The 21,767-nt window shown below is 42.1% G+C and overlaps 1 long non-coding RNA gene and 1 gene segment (V, D, J or C); one reads left to right on the forward strand and one right to left on the reverse strand.

The window, feature by feature from the left end:
• LOC117953922 overlaps window positions 1-628 on the forward strand; it is a 6,550-nt gene extending 5,922 nt beyond the window's left edge. Inside the window, 1 exon segment of the V gene segment in view lies at window positions 370-628. Coding sequence covers window positions 370-628 — 259 coding nt within the window.
• Window positions 1-11,133, reverse strand: part of LOC117953933 — a 14,685-nt gene extending 3,552 nt beyond the window's left edge. Inside the window, exons 1-2 of the long non-coding RNA XR_004658715.1 lie at window positions 10,994-11,133; window positions 1,912-1,914 (exon numbers count right to left, since the gene is read on the reverse strand). This is a non-coding gene — a long non-coding RNA (uncharacterized LOC117953933). The remainder of the gene's footprint in view (window positions 1-1,911; window positions 1,915-10,993) is intronic.
• Between the last annotated feature and the right edge of the window lie 10,634 nt (window positions 11,134-21,767).

Below are 21,767 nucleotides of genomic sequence, written 5' to 3' on the forward strand. Positions count from 1 at the left end.
ACGAGGAGACGGAGAGACTCAGGGAGGAGCTGAGCTGTTAATGAACTATAGAAGAGAGAGGAACTTCTAGATTCAACAGAGATCAATGCACACACCATCAACATTACCTTTATTCAACATGCTGCCAATGCAGCATTGGGGGTTTTCTCTGATGTTTCTCTCCATCCTCACAGGTATGTTAGATTATGCAGCGTGAAAAAATGTAATCCCTATAACATCTAAATGTGGATTATTTATGGAGTACTGATTAATGATTATACAATAAGAAATAACAGAGTTATCTCTTCCTTCAGGAGTCAGCTGTGAACTTACGCCATCAAAGAAAGAAGAGAACAGTTTAGAAGACAGCTCTGTTACTCTGTCCTACAGATACTCTGAAATGTCATCTAGTGATTATTTCTTCTGGTATCGACAATATCCAGAAAAACCACCAGAGTTCCTCATCTCACACTCTGCTTCAGGACAATTAATAAACGAAATAATCCCTGGACTAAAGATTGAAGTTGAGGACAAAACAATCCATATGATCATCTCCTCTGCTGCAGTGCCAGACTCTGCTGTGTACTACTGTGCTGTGAGGCCCACAGTGACAGCAAACCCACAGTCTCTGTACAAAAACACAAGCTGACACACTGACAAGCAGCTGGAAGCCTTTTTTCTACCCTGTTGTAGTGAACCTTGTAGCTCCACTAGAGGGCGACATTATCAAGTAGGAGGTGCACTACTTGTGCACTGTGTTCAACCATTCAGTCAATAATAAGTGGAGCTGTGAAGAGAACAATTCTCAGACTGGATGTTGAACATCAGCTAGTTTCTCCTGTTGATTTAAACCTTGTTGTAGAGATGGAACATTGGCTGGGGATTATTCTTGCTGCTCTTTACTTTGGTAAGATACAAAGAACAACATTGTTTTATCATTTTCTAAAGATTTATATAAACTGCAGTTCAGAGCAGAAATCTCTCAACAGTTGAGCTGTTCCTGTCCAGAGTAACAATGTACAGTTGACATTTTCCTCTGTCTTCTCCTCTCAGTCTCATAAACAATGTTAGTCTAATGGCTTCATTTTCTCTACTTTTTCAGGATTAATAGCTGGAGACAAAATCTCTCCTGTAGAAGATGAAGTCAGTAAAAGAGAAGGAGAATCTGTCTTACTCAGATGTGACTATGAGACTAATGAAAACAATATTGCACTCCACTGGTACAGACATCATTCTGACCTTCAGGCACCTCAGTTTATTCTCTGGAAAGGAGCAAGAAGGTATAACTCTGAATATATCCCAGATCAACAGAAATATGAATCCGAAACATCAGTGAAATCAACTGAACTGACCATAAAGACACTAACCCTGGCAGACACAGGTCTCTACTACTGTGCTCTAGAAACACAGTGGTACAAAGTGTAGAAGAGGCTGTACAAAAACCTGAACCCAGATATGGGACTACTCTTCAAAGAAGGGGGAAGTGGTATTCAAACCACAGCTTGATATCAGATGGATTCTAATTATTCCAGTTTTATCAGAGTCCCTGTGGTTCCAGCTGCTAGTGTAACACTGTGGGAGGTCTCACATAAGAAGCAAATCCACATCAATTACAAACCAACTGTAAGATGGTTCAAACACAAGGCACCATGAAGAAAGATACATGGACACTGACTTACTTACTAAATCCTCTTCATAACCTGAAGGCCATTAGACCACAATGAGTTCCTTCCATCCAGGATGTTCTGCATCCCAAATAGGTCACATAAATGAGAAAAGAAATGCAGAATTTTGTGAAAACAGGAGTTTCCCCAACAACTTCAACATATTTACACTTGACCTCTCGTGGCTGCAGAAGATCAGAAGACACTAAACTTTCTCTCAATAACCAAATAACATTCTGAAAAGTGCAAAAAAAAATAATGTTGCAACATTCTTGCAATATGTATAGCCAAGCACCATGAGAAGGCCCCCTTTTCCCTTGTTACCCGTCCAAAACTGGATTCATGGCAGCTAGACATGCCTGATTCAACACTCGTTGGCTCTTTGACATGAATTCCAAGTTGTAAGAATAAATACATTATCAAGAGTAGACAGATACCACTTAACTTATATCAAAGTTCGTTTTTACTTGTGTACACAAGGAGATAGTGTAGTCCACACTACAGAATCATAAAGAAAATGCCCATCTGGAAGCTCTCAACAGTTGCTTATTCATCCAAAGTGGATGCTAATACAAAGTCCTAACAAAGTGGATGTTGTCAGTTTATCTCATTGGGCCTGCTCTGCGATGTAGGGTATTGTTTAGGCCCCTCGCCGCCATGAAACAAATGAGCATTGCAGATTGAAAACGTAGCTGAACTTGAATGGCCTTCATTTGACTGAAATTCCTGCCAAACATCAATTTTATTGCTCACAAGTTCCATTTTCACTTTCTCACAGCTTACTGCTTTGACCGCTCCACCTACATAAAAACCATCCGGTAATGACCAACAGAGGCATTACGTCGACCAGCGTAGGCCACATGGTGCAGGCCTAGGGTTCGGTTGAAACTGAACTGTCAAAAAGGCCAACATTCAGCTGAATCCGAAGCCCAATCCTGGATTCGGAGCATCCCTTATGAACAGGTAAGCTTTGAAAGGTATTTTATGCACAAAGGTTTTATTGCACTCAAACCGCCCACACATGCCTTAGCAGTTTTGCCGCGGATCGTGTGAAGGCGGCTTAAGTTTGGATGGGGTTCGAAGATGCAGACAGGCAAGGGAGCAGGAAGCCGCCTTGAGAAGGGAAGAGATGGCCTGCAACTGCTGCCTTCGACCAGGCCTTCCTTGGGACTCTTAGCCAGCTTGTGCAGGCCATGCACAGAAAGCGGGACCCTGTTCCTCCACCCCTGGACTAGACAGTACACCGGTTATGGATATAACCACCCCCAGACTTTCTTCTACTCACATACTGTACAAAAGTTTACATTTACTGCTTTTTAATACAGTAATAATAATAACAACAATTCTGTGCTATATCATTACTTCACACCTGTCATTTCCAATATTGCACACTGTTACTAAAACAACCAAGACAATGTACCCCATACATTCCTGCCTTCTTCCTCTGCTCCCTTTGAAAGTTTCACCACCCGCTCTGCTGAACTGGATGCATCCCAGTCATTGGCATAAGCTTCTCCATGAGTCTCAAAAAGATTATGCAAGGCACAGCAGGGGGCTGTTGCATGAAAGTAGAATAAAGATATCCACGATAAGTAAAAAAGCGCAGCTTGACTTAGTGTGATCTGCTCATCGCGGCTTAATCGGTTACACGTTTGCCGAGCAAGGATGAACAGGTGAAGCTATGTCCAGCCAGGTGTAGATAACCGGGATAAGTGCACGTTCACGGCTTTCTTAAATAGACCACGGTATCGATCACAGATTTACTGATGCAGACTTAAGACGCAAGCGCCATATGTTTCACCCAATGAGCAGCAGCTTCTAATGGAAAGTAACGAGGAGGGAAATAATATGCAAAAAGGGAAATACGGCTCTTATTAAACGGAGAGATAAAAGCCTAACATAGCGGACCGACTGAATGTGTGGGGTGTAAAAATATAGCCTTTGCCTCAAAAGAGAGCAGAGGGAACTAATGTTCCTCGGGAAATGGACCCTTTAAGGACTTTAGGCTCAATTTCAAACCCTTATTCACAACGTGAGAACATGTTTTACAACAACGCACAAATCTCTATAAGGTATTCCTAATTATTTGTACAATTAATGTTCATACAGAACAATCAGAAAGGGACAACAACTAGAAAAAGAAGTAAGTGACTTCAAAACACGCTGTGAGCATATGTAAAACAATATTCTTTTTTTTTATTCTTCGGACAAGTGACCGCCAGGACTCGAAGGTCGGCCTGCAGGCACCGGCCACCGGGCAGCGGACACCAGCCACCGGGCAGCGGCCGCACGCCAGGCAGCCTCGACACATTACCGTCCCACCGGGAAAAGTCCCACTCCGCATCAGGGTGCCAGTGCCACCATTTCTGACATCTAAACAGCTGTAGTAGGGTTTAAATCCAACTCGCAACAACAATAGTGACAAGTAGGCTAATGCATGTTAATAAAAATAAAGCAGAACACATGCTGAAGACAATGGAATAACTGTTAAACACGTTTATTTCGGATCAGACGGCAGCTGATTTGACACATGAGACTCCAGGATTAATCAGGAATAATGACTGGACCAGGCTAGCCGCAACGAATAAACCTCCATGTTTACTTGGCTGGGTTTAATTCAATCTGGTTTTGTGCAACCGAGTCGAAGCTAAATTAATCCAGGATAACTTGAATATCCCGGCTTAATCCCTTATCCTAGTTTCGTGCAACAGGCCCCTGGTCAGAACCATAGATTTCCCCAGTTTTAGTTTGTTATCACTGTCATCTTTTGATAAGGCAATGGCTCATTCTCTTCAGTCTACCAAAAGCATTTTAAACAACATCCTGTGTCCTGGAAAGTTTCTTGTTGTAAATCTGCTGTTCTGCTGAGAGGTGTCCAGTATCATTGAATGGTTTTAAACGCCAGTTCTGCAAGGGGTAGGCAGAATCCCCCAGGATGTAGTGGTCAGCATGAACCCCACCGCTGTTCCTGGCGGAAGCAGAAAAGTAGTTTCCACGGCTCGCTGACTCCCACAAATGGGACAGTCTCAAAACAAAAGCATCATGGAAGCTGCCAGGCAGTCCTCCAAACACGTTCCAGAGAAGGCCATCAACACCAACCTGAAGGATGATGGGGTGCCACCCTTTACGGTTGAAATCCTGCTGAGAATCAAAAACACTCCTTGGACGTCCTCCATTGTGTAGCGTTATGGAATAAAAAACCTTTGGAGTTAAAAAGAAGGTGCGTAGCGGTTGTGAGTCCCAATGAAAATTACGTCATGGCAGTTTCCTGCTGCATCGCTATGATGACCAGCCACAATGAGGTGGGACCAATATGCAATGGAAAACAGACGCACAGTGCGTTGAGTTGCTTATACCAGCAGTGGAAAAACGCCATATGAGTCCATTATGAGTCCTCTTCTTCCTTCTTTTGGCGAGAGCAGACATGTTTTTCCTCCTCTCTCTTCTTATCTTAGCTTGGCTCCTTCCCAGTCTGTCTACCCTGTCTTGTGGAATTTTTTTTTTCTCTTTTCTCTTCGTCCCCTACCTGCTGTTTTCCTGGAACATTCAACATGGAATTGATTAACTGGTCACTTAGCGCTATTGACAAGATTTTTTCATCTAAACATGCTTCTCCGGGGGAGCCCCAATGTCGGAGTGGAACGTTCCCTGCAGGCTACGCCCGCGATTCCTATTCACGGGATTGGCCAGTTGTCTGCCTGGACGTGCTCACTGTGGAAGACGTTGAAGACATTTGGATAATTGTACTACTGTTGGTGGGGCTCCTGATCCTCGGCCTTGGGGTCTGCCTGACCTATTGTAAAATTGGTAAGACAGCCGCCAGCAAATTCACCCACAAGCTGTCTGGGGAACTGAAAGAGTGCCTACACGGAGTGATTGAGAGGATAAAGGTTTTACATCTGAGGTCTGACCAGTCCTGTGAACTGTCTCGCAACATCTCAGACCGGACCGTTGAAGCGCAGAAGGGGATTGATACCAACAGGGCCCAGTCGGTGGAGTTGCTTCGTGTGTCCACCGGTCCGGCAGAAAAGGAAGATGGACTGCATAAATCATTACGTGATCTGGATGCTCGCATGACGCTGAGCCGAGGTCGGTGACAATTGAGTGATGGACATTGATTTGGATAAAGTCTACCGACTCAACCTAAATTGGACCGCAACTGATCAACTACACCCCACTCCCTTCCCGAAACCCTGCACCCGAGCAGGAAAACAACTAGCAGCTGGCCATTCTATCTCGTCCTGTGCTCTGGTTATCTCTTCAAGATCACGCCGATAAACTGAGCTTTTATCAACATAGTCAGTCTGACGCTCAAACATTCGCACACACAACTCATTATCTCACACACACACACACACACACCATACACTCCCCCCCCATCCCGGACCCTTATCTGTCTGTCTGCCCTGATTTCGTGTTTCTTGCTCCCTCTCAATGCCACCTCAAAAAATTCCTTCATGTGTCCACATTAACTGTGTGTTCTCTTGTGCATTATGTTGTGATGTTGTCTTGTGCATTATGTTGTGATGTTGTGATGTTGTATTACCATGTTGCTGTCTGCATTGTTTCTTTTCGAGAAAAGCGTGTGGTGGCGCTGTTCCAAAGCTGCCGCCCGGAGGCTTGCTCCAACCTAAGTCAAATTCCTCGTACGTATACTTGTATGTCATACCTGGCGAATAAAGCGGATTCTGATTCTGATTTCTTTAACTGTCTAAGTGTAACAATGTGGAAACTGTAAGGTTAGCCAGAAAAACAAGGATTGACACTGAGGTTAATTACTGTTATCTAACTATTAGAAACAGTATAATGCAAGTTAGATTGTAATAACTATGATAACAATAACGTTTTATCATACAAATATTAATGTTATGTTCTAGCTAACTGATAACAATGTGTTTTTAGATGTGGGTGTGTGAAATAAATGATACTGATGTTCAATTTGCTTTTCTCTATAGCCTACAATATGATCCATTTCTCACTATTACAATGTTTTTTACAGTCTGGATCATTGGTTGGAAAGGTGCAACCGTAAATCCCTCTGGTCTGCACCAGCTGTAAACAGCAACATTTTTTGGTAAATATTCATGGGCACGTAGCAAGGGTCACGACAGTTACCACCTTTTATATGTTCAAGAACAAAGGTAATCTGCATCAGATATAAAACAGGAACCATGTCAGCTGAAACTTTTAATGATGACAATGTGCAGGAGAAGTCACACTAAGAAAGGAGAGAGGAACATGTGTGTAGTGTAAAGTTGTCAGCAGGGGGAATTACCCAGAGGTGTAAATGAGCCTGTCACTGTGATCAGGTTCCTCCTTCTAATCCACCAAGTAAGGGACCTATCTTGCACCAGGTGAAGCCACAACATCCACCAGAGGGAGTCACACTCTGTTAACCTCCAACATGATGTAGTCTAGAATCACTTAACGTTAGAAGTTGTTGTGAAAGTTTCTGTTCAGCGAGGGAGGAATTTGAGTGGCAGAAGAGACCTTGTTGAAACAAAATAAAGACAGGCTGCTAACTGGATTAAAAGTTTAGATATTCGGTGGAAGGGTTTAATTGTTTTCTGTCGAAAACAATCAAATGACGAGAACAGCTTTCACAATGAAACAGAGTTACAGAGTGCCAACAATTCTGGCAAATACAATGAGTAATACACTTCTTTATATGCAGTGCCCCCCAGAGGAAAACCAACCCCTGTTTGGAAAACAGTTTAATCTCAACTATAACAATTATGGGACCTCAGGCAGACAGTTGGAGCTCTTACGTATTTCTGAATCTGCCCCTCGTGTGTCCAAGTGTCTTTACCGGTCATTCTATCTTAGCTGAAAAAGGACATCTTGTCTCTTGGATAGGCTCTGGTCTTGACCTGGGACCTGCTATGATAAACCCCGTTCTAGGAAACTGTTTCTGTCATACTCTGAGAGGCATTGGAGATTTTATTATGAATGATTAATATGAAAATCATTGGTTAAATGTAATTTTCACATTACAAAGTGTAACTGAGAGAAGAGAAACTACAGAGCTACGAGGAGACGGAGAGACTCAGGGAGGAGCTGAGCTGTTACTGAACTATAGAAGAGAGAGGAACTTCTAGATTCAACAGAGATCAATACACACACCATCAACATTACCTTTATTCAACATGCTGCCACTGCAGCATTGGGGGTTTTATCTGATGTTTCTCTCCATCCTCACAGGTATGTTTTATTATAAAGCTTGAAAAATGTAATCCCTATAACATCTTAATGTGGATTCTTTATGGAGTATTGATTGAGTTTTGTACAATAACAAATAACAAAGTTATTGCTTCCTTAAGGAATCATCTGTGAAGAACTCACTCCAGTAGAGAAAGAAGAGAACAGTTTAGAACACAGCTCTGTTACTCTGTCCTACAGATACTCCAGACAAGCAACTGGTGGTGATTATTTCTTCTGGTATCGACAATATCCAAGAAAACCACCAGAGTTCCTCATCTTTCACTTTGGAACACAAAATGCAACAAAGTCTGGACTGTCTGTTTCAGTGAGTGAGGATAAAACCAAAATGGATCTCCAGATCTCCTCTGCTGCAGTGCCAGACTCTGCTGTGTACTACTGTGCTGTGAGGCCCACAGTGACAGCAAACCCACAGTCTCTGTACAAAAACACAAGCTGGCACACTGACAAGCTGCGTCAAGCCTTTTTTCTACCCTGTTGTAGTGAACCTTGTAGCTCCACTAGAGGGCGACATTATCAAGTAGGAGGTGCACTACTTGTGCACTGTGTTCAACCATTCAGTCAATAATAAGTGGAGCTGTGAAGAGAACAATTCTCAGACTGGATGTTGAACATCAGCTAGTTTCTCCTGTTGATTTAAACCTTGTTGTAGAGATGGAACATTGGCTGGGGATTATTCTTGCTGCTCTTTTCTTTGGTAAGACACAAAGAACAACACGGTTCTTTTCATAAGTATTTGACACAAATGTACAACTGATCATTTTAGTTGGCTTCTATTTCCTTCTTAATAAGTATTTGGTATAATCTGACATCAGACAGCAGTCCCTGAGAATCTGTGTCTGAATATCTGGCAATGAGACACTTTAAACATACTGATTGTTCTCCTTTAATCAATCATCTTTATTGATTCATCTCTTCCTCTGCATGTTCTCTTCTTCCCCAGAGTGTAAAGGAGAAGACAGAGTGATCCAGCCACCAGGAGATGTCATTACTACTGAAGGAGAGACACTTACTCTTGGCTGTACATTTGAGACAACTGATCCACGTCCCACTTTGTTCTGGTACAAACAAGAAGAAAATAATTACCCGAAGATGCTGCTGCAACGTTTCTCTGTAAAAGCTGATAATTCTAAAGAGAAAGAGAGAGTTGATGCTTCAATAAACGATAAGTCCTTTCCTCTGGAGATCCAGAAGCTTCAGCTGTCTGACTCTGCTGTGTACTACTGTGCTCTGCAGCCCACAGTGACAGGAAACACCAAAACTCTGTACAAAAACCTTTGGAGCAAAGACAACACAACACTTCAGAACGTCCACCAGAGGGAGACACACTCTGTTAACCTTCAACCTGATGTAGTCTAGAATCACTTTACCTTAGAAGTGTAACTGAGAGTAGAGAAACTACAGAGCTACGAGGAGACGGAGAGACTCAGGGAGGAGCTGAGCTGTTACTGAACTATAGAAGAGAGAGGAACTTCTAGATTCAACAGAGATCAATACACACACCATCAACATTACCTTTATTCAACATGCTGCCACTGCAGCATTGGGGGTTTTCTCTGATGTTTCTCTCCATCCTCACAGGTATGTTACATTACGCAGCATTAAGAAATTTTATTCTAATAACATCTGAATGTGAATCATTAATTGACTCTGTTTCTATAGGAAATAACAGAGTTATCTCTTCCTTTAGGAGTCAGCTGTGAAGAACTCACTCCTGTAGAGAAAGAAGAAAACAGTTTAGAAGACAGCTCTGTTACTCTGTCCTACAGATACTCAAAAATTTCATCTAATGATTATTACTTCTGGTACCGACAATATCCAGGAAAACCTCCAGAGTTCCTCATCTCTCATGTAGGAACAGGAAGAATGTTGACAAGTCTAATCCCTGGACTGAAGATTGAAGTGAAGGACAAAATAATCTATATGATCATCTCCTCTGCTAAGCTGTCTGACTCTGCTGTGTACTACTGTGCTCTGAGGCCCACAGTGACAGGAAACACCAAAACTCTGTACAAAAACCTTTGGAGCAAAGACAACACAATACTCCACAACGTCCACCAGAGGGAGACATGCTCTGTTCAAGACAATCACAAAATGTTGAGAGTTCCTCAACAGAGGACGAAGAGGAAGGAGCAATGATGTGAAGGCCCAGATCCATCAGAGTATCAATGCTCTTCCTCTCTCCCCCCCTCTCACTGCAGACATGAAACACTGGCTGACTAACATCCTGATTCTGACTCTCTGGCTAGGTAACTATTGAAACATACTGATTGTTCTCCTTCTCTTCTTCCCCAGAGTGTAAAGGAGAACACAATACTCCACAACGTCCACTAGAGGGAGACACTCACACTTAAACTATAATAGTAAAAGAAAAAGCTCCTCCTTTTATTAAACACTGCCATCAAGTGGTCATGGTCCCCTCTAAAAGTCTGTATCATAACACTCAAAAAATATATAATAATAATGCTGTCTCGCATTTAACAACATTGAACATTGTTTCAGGTTAAACATGTAAGATCTTTTTATAGAAAAACTTCTTTAAACCTGCTTCTCCTCCCCATGGGTCCAGATTGTGATATTACTGTTTTGGTGGTACTGGCTGATATATGATGAACCTCATTTTTAAAGAGGAAGAAACTCAAGGTGAAGGAATATAATAAAATTCTTTTATATCTAAACCTGGTCACTCACTCAGACACCTGACCAATGGACACTACATCTCAATGTTCTTAACTATTTCTGGTCCTATGTGCAGATTAAATCTTAATGTAATTCTTATCAATACAGATAAGGACTTATCCAAGGAAACCATCTTAGATATGTTAAGACCATCCTGCACCCATATACTTTATATAGCAAAGAGCAAAATGCACCAGCCTGCATCTGTGCACCCATGGGCTTGCAGGGTACTTGTTCAGGTGCATTCTGGGAGTATTGCTATCTTGAGGCAGCAGAAAGTGATTGAGCCATTGACCAACGAAAACCTCTGAAGTCACTCACGCAGCATTTCATCGTTATTTTAACAGATAATTAGTAAAATGGGACAAGGCTCATGCACAGTGCACACACACTATGCTTGTTACAAACACACACACACACACACACACACACATGCACACACACAAAAAAACAGGGTGAAAATCCTCCATTATAACAGCAATGCTCCAAGGTCCAAATGTGCCTGGCTGTTAAAGTGAATGGGAGATGACCTCTGATTGGTCGATTGGATGTTACGCCTAGAACACACCTCTGGTTAATGAAGACACAAAGAACAACCTGTGAAGACCATGTGCCCGGCGCACAACACTTTTTTTCCAGCGATAAAACTAGCAAAAGAGGATTTGAACACGCCCGAAATGGACCTGCGCTTAGATCATTAGAATAGGGACCATTGAGATATTGTAAATACTCAGGGGCTGGGTATCGATACCAATACCAATTCAACACCTTTGATAACTGTTAATGATACAATTCCACAAAATGTTCCATCTCTGACTACCTGAGCTGTTCTCTGTGTAATGTATAGTTTTTCCTGAGTGTCTCTACAATGTGTAACGTTAGACAGCCAATCACAGACATTAAGTCTGGGTAAAAGCATGCTGTGTGCTAACAGGCTCACCTACGCTAACAATAGTGAACGACGACGCTTTTTTTTAATACTTGATACTAAGGCAGCAATTCGGTCGGAGGGTTAAGACGTATTAAATTCAGGACGCAGCCTTATTTAAAAAACTATTTAGAAATTGTGAAAGGACAAAACAAACCATGTTGGGCTATTCTAGTAAATGAAATACCTGCCAAATAAAAAATACTTAAACGCATAAACATATACAGTAGATTCTTCATATCTACCAATGTGTGAAACATTGCTAACATCAGTACACAGGTCAAAAACACAACATTCAATTTATTTCTTAGTGAAATAGTAATTTAATATCAGTTCGCCCTGAAATGGACGACGAAGTGAAACACAGCTCATAGGTGCGCTCTGTTCCCGCGTCTCTACAGGTTTCCACCAGTCAAATTTAAGACTTTTTAACAACATTGTGAATGAAATGCAAGACTTTAATCATAGCATCAACTTAGTCTTAAATTCAGATTTGTCAAGCCAAGTATCGCTTAAAAAGGTGATTCTGGCAACTTTTTAAGTTAATCTTGATCGCTATAAGTATGCAAATAGAGTCAATAGAAGAAAAAACGGGCAGAATTGATGCAGTCAACACGGAGGAGCTGCAGCTACGTCCAGGAGCTTCCACTGAGCTACAACGGCGTGGTTGGGGCCAGTTTTAGGGCCTTTGTGCTTCTTAAACAGACACAAAATGCAATTATTTATGTCCTTACAGCAAATGTATCGGAACATCTCAATAAATACCTTATTAAAATAATATTTAAATCAAAGACTTTTGAATAGTGCACTTCCCTGAAGCTTCACCACAATCCAACAACACAAATATATTTCTAAAGGTAATACAATAGTAAACAACATTACAGTAAGTTTTACTTACCTCACAGTTGTCCTCAATGATGAGACAGTCCAACGTTAGTCTTAGTCTCTCCAGACGGAAATGAGTTTAAACGTGAAGCAAAATGTCCAAATCCGTGTTTCTGGGTGTCGTCAACACGCAGCAAGGCTTCAACCGACATTTTTAACCTGAGAACTCAAAGTACAACCTAGCTGTAAAGTTATCATGTTTCTAAATATAATTCCCCAATGTACAGTAAATATCCAAGAGTAAATTATTTTGTCTTTAACATCTTAGTTTATTACGCTGAGGAAACATGATGTTTTTTAACGTTGGTTTGTATGCCCTACCCCTGACCTGGAAAAGGTTTTACACGCTAACGTTAATACAGCGTGTCAGGGGAACACAGCGTCTCCTGCAGCGGGGGAGTCAAAGGCAGAGGGCCGCATAGGGCCGCAGAGGGGCCGCATAGGGCCACAGAGGGGCCGCAGCGGGGCCGCCACAGAGGGGCCGCAGCGGGGCCACAGAGGGGCCGCATAGGGCCACAGAGGGGCCGCAGTGGGGCCGCCACAGAGGGGCCGCAGCGGGGCCACAGAGGGGCCGCATAGGGCCACAGAGGGGCCGCAGCGGGGCCACAGAGGGGCCGCATAGGGCCACAGAGGGGCCGCAGCGGGGCCACAGAGGGGCCGCAGCGGGGCCGCCACAGAGGGGCCACAGCGTTTGCTAACGCTAGCATCTTGTCATATTCGGGGCCTGGAAGTAAGCATATTTTATTTTACTGAACATTAAAAAAAAAAAATTCTACCATAAAATTCAAAATATCAAATTAAATTTGAATGGTAGCCTATTACAGGCGCCAATATCTGGGTGCTCCGGAGCTCGAGCACCCTCGGAAAATACTGAGCACCCACGCGTGCCAGACTGCCTGCAGGCTACATTCATTTAAAATGAAACATTGCAGTTGGTTCGAAGTGGAGCTGATAAGGTACATTTTAATCTAACTTTGTTACTTTACAGATTAATTCATTTGAAAAGAAACACAAAAAAAAGTTACTTTTTAAAAGTAACTATGGAAACAATGAATATTGTTTATCGGCACAACCCACAAGAAGAGTGGAGTAACGCAGCAGAAAATAAAATCCTCTCAAGAAATATAAAAGTGTGTTTTTCTTACCTTACAGTTGTCCTGTGTAATGCTAGTCTGTGTTAGCATAACGTTACAGTTAACGTTAGCTAGATGCGTCTCGTCTAGCAGCAAGTCCTTAATCTCTCTCCAGATGAAAATTAGTTAAATATTGAAAAGTGAAAGCCAGAAATGTCAAACATGCAGCTAGTCTCCACCTGATGAGGTACTTGATATTTATCAGGTTTATAAATTTGTCATTCTCCAACTTTCAGTAAATATTCAAAAGTAACATTATTTCTTCCTTCTTCATCACAGCTCATATTTTGCTGTGAGGCGACAGTTTAGCTTGATGTCTAACAGTTTGAGAGTGACTCACACTTTGGTAATGTTAAGACGTTAATGTTAACCCAGACATATTTTCCTAGTGCCATATCTTCAACATCATAACAGTTTCAGCATTTGTGCTTATATTTACAGTATGTGGCAGTGAAAACCACTTCAGTGACAGTAACAAAGCAGACCTATGGTTTAGGTTAATTAACTTTACACAAAATCACAACACAAGCCATAAGAAGAGCGGAGCATTGCAGTTACAGTATTCTTCACAAGAAATGCAAAAGTGTGTTTTTCTTACCTTACAGTTGTAATCTGCAATAACATAATGATAGTGTTAACGTTATGTTATCTTGCAGCAAGACTTGAAGTCTTAAATCTCTCTTCAGATGATAATTAAACAAATATTGAAATGAGAAAGCCATAAATGTCCAGTTCCAAGTGTTTCTGGGTCAACTCACGGTAACAAGCAATGTTTCACACGACTTTGAATAATAATAAATCATCATTGCCAAACTCCATGTATAAAAATCATTACTTTTAGCATGAACAGAGCAGCATATCTCCACCAGACTCCATGTAAATAATCACTACTTTTAGTGTGTATAGAGCAGCATATCTCCACCTGACTCCATGTAAATAATCACTACTTTTAGCATGTATAGAGCAGCATATCTCCACCAGACTCCATGTAAATAATCACTACTTTTAGCATGTACAGAGCAGCATATCGCCACCAGACTCCATGTAAATAATCACTACTTTTAGTGTGTATAGAGCAGCATATCTCCACCAGACTCCATGTAAATAATCACTACTTTTAGTGTGTATAGAGCAGCATATCTCCACCAGACTCCATGTAAATAATCACTTATTTTAGCGTGTACAGAGCAGCATATCTCCACCAGACTCCATGTAAATAATCACTCATTTTAGCGTGTATAGAGCAGCATATCTCCACCAGACTCCATGTAAATAATTACTACTTTTAATGTGTATAGAGCAGCATATCTCCACATGTAAATGGGTGAATTAAGAGTTTATTCCAACCAGACCAGAGTGGTGATTGTTGGAACAGTGGAAAGATGATCCAAGACGGCTTTTGATAGGTTTATTTAGTTTCTGTCTACTTTAAATTAGGTGTGTTTCACGATGACAAAACTTGGTATTATTTACATGGAGTCTGGTGGGTTTGGTGATGGTGATTTCTGTTTCATGTTAAACTGAAAGGATCTTACTCTGTAACTAAAAGGTCTATCTCTGTAGGGATCCATCCCATAATGTTAACGCACACTTGCACTTTAACGTTAGCTAACTAGCAACATTGCAGTTTGTTTCTTGCTTATTACTAAACCAATTTTAAAGATTGTTGATCCCAACAGTCACTTAGACACAAAACATTAGAACATAGGACAATATATGTAATAAAAAAACAAGAAATAGCTGGTTTTTCTTACCTTACAGTTGCTCTCAGAAACGTTAGCCAGTTCCATGTATAATTTACATTAACGTTACCTTATCTAAAGTTAGATGTATCTCATCATGATGGCAAAAAAGTCAGATTTTTCCTAATAAAACAGAGCCTAAATGTCAAACTCAGTACCAGTATTCTTCACAAGAAATACGTAAGTGTGTTTTTCTTACCTTACAGTTGTCCTCAGTGATATTAGTCAGAGTTAGCATACATTTTGCTAACGTTAGCTAGATTTCATCTCGCAGCAAGAAGAGTAGTACAAACCCTTCGAGGTCTCGGCCGTAAAATGTCTAATTTAACCTTACACGTGCCAGCAGTTAACAACCCGGATCCCGCGGCAACATCCTCTTCCTCCGGTCCTTCTTCGCGGTCTGTGTGGTTCGTCTGCGGCCGGTCAACACTGCTGCTCCGGCGGTTAATGCGGGTCAGATCTCACGCAAGTGATGACGGTCCGTTTGACTAACTGACAGTTGGTGACATAGGTTGAATCAGCCAATCACATCACAGCATGGATTCCCGGCGCAGTGAGAATGAAATGTTATTTGAAACAATGAAAAATAAGGCACCGTTACTCCTAGATGAAAAGCTTTTTGTGACAACATTGTATGAGCTGATGGGAAAAGAGACAAGAGACTATTTCAAATTTGTAACACTGTTTTTAAAAAATGCACATTGTGTACTAAATGTATGTACACACACACACACACACACACACACACACACACACACACACACACACCACAGAGACTGAGGACGGGGACGGACATCCAGCTGAAAAGGAGGACATCTGGCGACACCGAGGGGATCCCAGGAGTGGAACATCGTGGCCTTGATTCACTTATGTCCCTTCTCTCTTTGTCCTTCCCTCACTTACCCTCTCTTTATTCTGTCTTAATAAGTTTGAGCTTTTGCCCCCGGGGGATAAATAAAGTTATTTGAATTTTATGTTTTCTTTAAAATAAATTACTTTTCCTACCAGCCAGCTTGCATGTTCTGGCATTTTCAATGAATATTTCATTCATGTATTTAACAGAGACTACCTTCGTCATTCAGGGACTGTGGATTTGTGTAAGAGTTCTTGAGAAAAGCCACAAGATGGCGCTGGTGTCCCATCCAAAAACAAAACAAGAGGTCCCCAGCACCCCCACCCCCCCACAGGAGAGTCCTGTCAGCATCTCAGAGGTGTGTCATGCAGAACACAACAAAACCTTTACCTCATGCTGTTAAAGCCATGCTTTTCTTATTTTTATTGGGTTTCTGTAAATGACATCCCAGAGTCCTGGTCTAGACCTGCTCTTTATGGAAAGACCTGGGAGATAAACGACATCCCAGAGTCCGGTCTAGACCTGCTCTTTATGGAAAGACCTGGGAGATAAATAACATCCCAGAGTCCGGTCTAGACCTTCTCTTTATGAAAGACCTGGGAGATAAATAACATCCCAGAGTCCGGTCTAGACCTGCTCTTTATGAAGACCTGGGAGATAAATAACATCCCAGAGTCCTGGTCTAGACCTGCTCTTTCCATCCTCTGTGTTATGGGTCTGCAGTAGTCCCAGTTCCTTGGGTGTTTCCAGTTCTTTCAAGACTATTAACGTTTTGTAGTCTTTTTATTCAAATGAAAAATCTTCTTCTCCTGTTCCTTCTGGCAGCACCACAGATGCATTCTCGGATAGTAGAAAAATGCTCTGGTTGTTTAAATCTCTTTAAACCAATCACAACGGTGGTGGCCGTCTCTGCTAATTCTCTCAGTAAGGACCTTGTACTGGTGGAACATATGCCCCCCCCCCAGCAAAAAACGCCACATCCAATATTAAATGAAGTTAACGTAGCATAGTAAGGTGAGACAATTACATGGTTACACTTCGTTGGCTCTTCCGGGTCTTAGAGTCAAGACCAGGTTTGTGTTAGATAGCCAGAGCTTCTTTATCTAATTTAGTGGGGAAATTACAATTTACACTCTGCGTACACACTTTGTTAGTAATCACACACAGGCCTGCAACACACACACACACACACACATGCTCAGGACCTATTCATGCACTAATGAGAGATATCAGGGTGAGTGGGCTGCCAGCTGGACCAGCGCCCTGAGCGGTTGGGGGGGATACAGTGCCTTGCTCAACAGCACCTGGCAGTGCCCAGGGGGTGAAGTGGCATCTCTCCAGCCACCGGTCCACACTCCCTACTTTTTGGTCCACATGGGGACTTAAACCAGTAACCCTCCGGTTCCCAACCCAACTCCCTACGGACTGAGATACTGCCCCCCACTCTTGCCTTTAAGTTAGATACAAGTCAAGGTTTTGGTTTTACCACGTCGGCCTAAATCAGACAATGCACAGGCCATGTAGTGAAATCCGTGCAGTTCTGGTCTTGACTATCGTCCTTGTGTCCACGTTGGGACACCACTCGCTGCTATTGTCCATATGCGGACGCTCCCGACCCGACGCACTTTCCGGCCTTTTCGCGGTACTTTACGTTTCCGATCATAACCTTTTTAAGATTCTATAACATTATCTTAATCATCTTCTTAATCCAAGACTGAGATAACAGCAGGTAAAATGTTAACTCCGGGTCCTTCATCACAAGAACAGTCGTCCGTGTTCAACTCTTACCTTCTTCAACCGATGCCTCACAAACCTGGTACATGTTAAACATGTGGCCTCCTGATCTTTGTCTACACCTGGGCACATCATCCAACTCCTGCCACCCTTGTTGCAACAGACCCATTTCACCCAGACATGTTGACGTAGAGTAGAAAAAGCACAGGTGTTCAAACCCGTTAACGATGGCTGAGTTCCACTTAGGACAGACCCTGGTGTTGAGCACGCTGACTCAATGAAACAGCTCACTGGGACACTTGATGGAACTGAGCCATCGTTAAGGTGATTCACTTCAGCTGTGCTTTCCTACTATGACAAGTCAAAATGTCTGCTGAAAAGGTCCATATGAGAATATACAGTCATCTTACCTGGAAGACTAAGTAGTCTCAATGAATAGTGAAGAATGTTGTTGTGATTAGTCTGTAGCAGTATGGTAGTCAGAAAAGAGAAGTGAGCTTTAGAAAAACTGGTGTGCCATATTTCATGTCAGATTGCACCTCAGTAATAAATATTTTATGAGGCCTACACATAAAGGTGGGAGGTGGGAAAACACAAGGAGGGAAGTTAAAGAAGACATGATAGGGGAGAGAAAGAAACTGCAAGAGAGATTTGGTTTATTTATTTATCTTTATTTCCTTTTCTCCCAGCTGTTTTGGCACTCTATCCCCCCCACCAAAGTGCTTTTGGTCTATGTCATGAGTGGCGATGGTGGTATATATCTCATGGTTTTTCTTCTTCCTTGTCTTGTCTGTCCTAATGTTGTTTAAATACCATGTGACGGGATTTCTGCTGCAACATAATTTCACCAAGGGGACAACCAACATGAATGAATGAACAAATTAAAACAGGAAAACTACAACAGAAACTCACAATCGTGACAGTTACACGCAGGTGTGGAAGAGTGAATTATCCGCTTTGTGCTTGTGTGTGTTTGTTGTGTTGGACACCGTTCTACAACTCAAACATTTACTACAAATGGCACAAGATAATCTGTGATTGGTGCCTTTTGCACTCTCTCAGCACCAGTCAATGGGTGGTTATCAGCCAGACACAGTGGTAGACACACACACACACACACACACACACACACACACACACACACTTGCCAGACGAGTGACATTTTTGTGAAAGAAAACAGCTAATTTGTTCATGTATGTCTGTTGAGTCCAAGGCTAATGTCCTAGCAGCCCCGCCTGCAACACATATCGCCAGTTAAAGGGCCAGTGTGTAGGAACGGATCTCGCTATCATCATCATCATCATCATCATCATCATCATCATCATCAGCTCTCTCGCCACGCAGGTCAAAGTATCACAGCTACGGTGGCCTGCACGCTTCAAAAAGCTTCTCTTGATCTTTTCTGTCTCCTTCTTCTTCTTCATGGTGAAGAGGAAGAAGACTCCTATCCCTGAAATTAGGATTTTGAATCCATGTAGTCCTCCATGTTATTCTTTTTCTAACCTGCCGGGCCGGGAAGCCACGATACCCGTTAGTATTAGCATTAGCATTAGCAGCTGGGAGTTAAACATGTGACAGAGAGAACGTGAAAGGAGCAGTACGTCCTGTATGTCCCTCACCGGCTACCGTAGTCCAAGATGGAGCATGAACATGGAGCGTCTCCCCAGCTCATGGGAACGCAGACGTTACATCTCAAGACAAAGGAGACTGGGAACTGATGGTGGTGGAAATATTGATGAAAAAGGACGAGTATGTGAACGGGTAACACAGATATTGATAACTAACAACTACACAAATTACACACTGGCCCTTTAAATCAAACACCAGTTCATCTGGACCTCCCGCTGTGAGGCAGTCACCCTGGAAACGTCAACTTCAGTCAAAATAATTTTAACTGAATTGAGGAGTGCATTGTCACTTTGCATATTAAAATATCAAATGAAAAATACATTGTCATTTAAATAAAGAGCACAAAAACATCTATATCCTGTTGTTGTGTTGCAGCAGTTTAAGAGAAAAAAATCAAAGGGAAGAAGTAACTGTGCGATATGTAAACATTCAAAAAGACAATAAAATAAAATGGACCACACTCTATCATTTACAAAGACCCAATAATTCCAGTAATTCCCTGATTCCTCGTACAAGAGCCGGTACGAGCAAGCGGCCAGATGCAAGCAGGAATCCTCCCTGCAGACTCTCGACACCCTCTCTTCCCTGAATATGAACGTCTGGCTTCAGGGACGAGAGTCTGTCAAAATGTAAGACACATCTTATCTTTTATTCCAACATCTAGCTGCTGAACGACAACATTAATTTTGCAAAAGTGCAAAACACACACCAACACTTTTTGCAAATCGCATTTTAATTATTATGGTTCCTATTTAACCCTCATGTCGTCCTTGGAACAAACTGACCCATTTTCAGTTAATTTGGATTTAGTTGTCACAAAAAGTTTGCCGTTGAAATAAGCGCTGCAAATGTCAACATTAATATATAAAACATCAAGAAAAACACCCAGAGCATTGAAAAAGTCACAAAAATGTTGGGAAAAGCGATAATAATGATAGTTTCTTCATGTTTGACGGGAAGACAACACAAGGGTGCCGTCTTGTCTTTACAGCCATGTTTGTCCTTCATGTCCTTAGATGTTTGATCTGATGCTTTTGATTTCTTGTTGATTTTAAAATGCTTTCTCTGTTTCATGTTTGTGTTGTGATGCAACAGATTGTGTCTCTATGCCTGAGACAAATATCTACTCAGGGACAATAAAGTCTGTTCCATGTCCCTGCTTCATTGAGGACTTGTGGATTTGAGAGCAGCAGTTCTTGAGAAAGGTCCCAAGATGGCGCTGTCGTACCAAGGAAACGCCTAACAGGAAGCCTGCAGAACCCCCCCTGCTGTTCACATGACAACCATGTCGTCTGAGCCGAGGATTAGAGGCCAGGGCTGTAGTCAAGACCACCTTAGTCGAGTCCAAGACAAGTCCAAGACCAGGACTAGTCGAGTCCAAGTCAAGACTGAGTCCAAAGAGGTTTGAATCCGAGTCAAGACCGATGCCAGCACAGAAAAAGGTCTTCTTCATGACAGTATCAAGACAATCATTTTGGGTTTCACTTTTCCTCCAATATTATTATCAACATTATAAAGACACCTGGACTCCAAAAGCAGTATTTGGCAAGGCCAGTGACTGAGACCGAGACAAGTCAGAGTCCACAGAAAAACGGTCTTGAGTCCGGACTTGAGTCCAAGACCAGACTTGAGTACTACAGCCCTGTTAGAGGCAGACAAGGACTTATTGGTGCATGGTGCGTTCATAACATAAACATATTCCAGCACGTTGTCACCACCCACCGCCTCTGTATATGACGGTTACAACCCCCGCAATGATCAAAACTGGCCAGTGCAACCTCCCGCAGAAACCTATTGGATATATTTTACATAAATAAATACATTTGCACCACAACATGCTAATTATTGCAGGAAAATTCACCAGAATGCAGAAAAATGGGTTTGAGCTAAAGTTTGATGTACAAAAAAAAATCTATTTTGCTCAAAAGTGGAGATAACAACTCCTCTTCTCAGACATACATATACATAAAGTGATGTATTAAAACATATACATATACATGCAAGGGCCTTGCATATACAGCTGTGTTCAAAGTAACAGCAGTCCAACATCACTAACCTCATAAATCCTATTTTCTGGTAGGATTAATATTTCTACATGGTTACTAATGTCCTAGTAAGTGCTAGAAACGAGTCATGACATGCATGCTGGGGGGCATGTTCAACGGACTCCTCTGTCCCTCATGTCATCAGACTCTACAACTCCTCACTCAGGGGGAGGAATTAGGGTAAATGTGGTAAAGAATAGAGGATGGTAGAGGACAGTGGAGGACAGTAGAGGACAGTAGAGGATAGTAGAGGACAGTAGGGGACAGTGGAGGACAG

This window comes from Etheostoma cragini, chromosome 12 (assembly GCF_013103735.1).
Source record: "Etheostoma cragini isolate CJK2018 chromosome 12, CSU_Ecrag_1.0, whole genome shotgun sequence".
Taxonomy (NCBI): Eukaryota; Metazoa; Chordata; class Actinopteri; order Perciformes; family Percidae; genus Etheostoma; species Etheostoma cragini.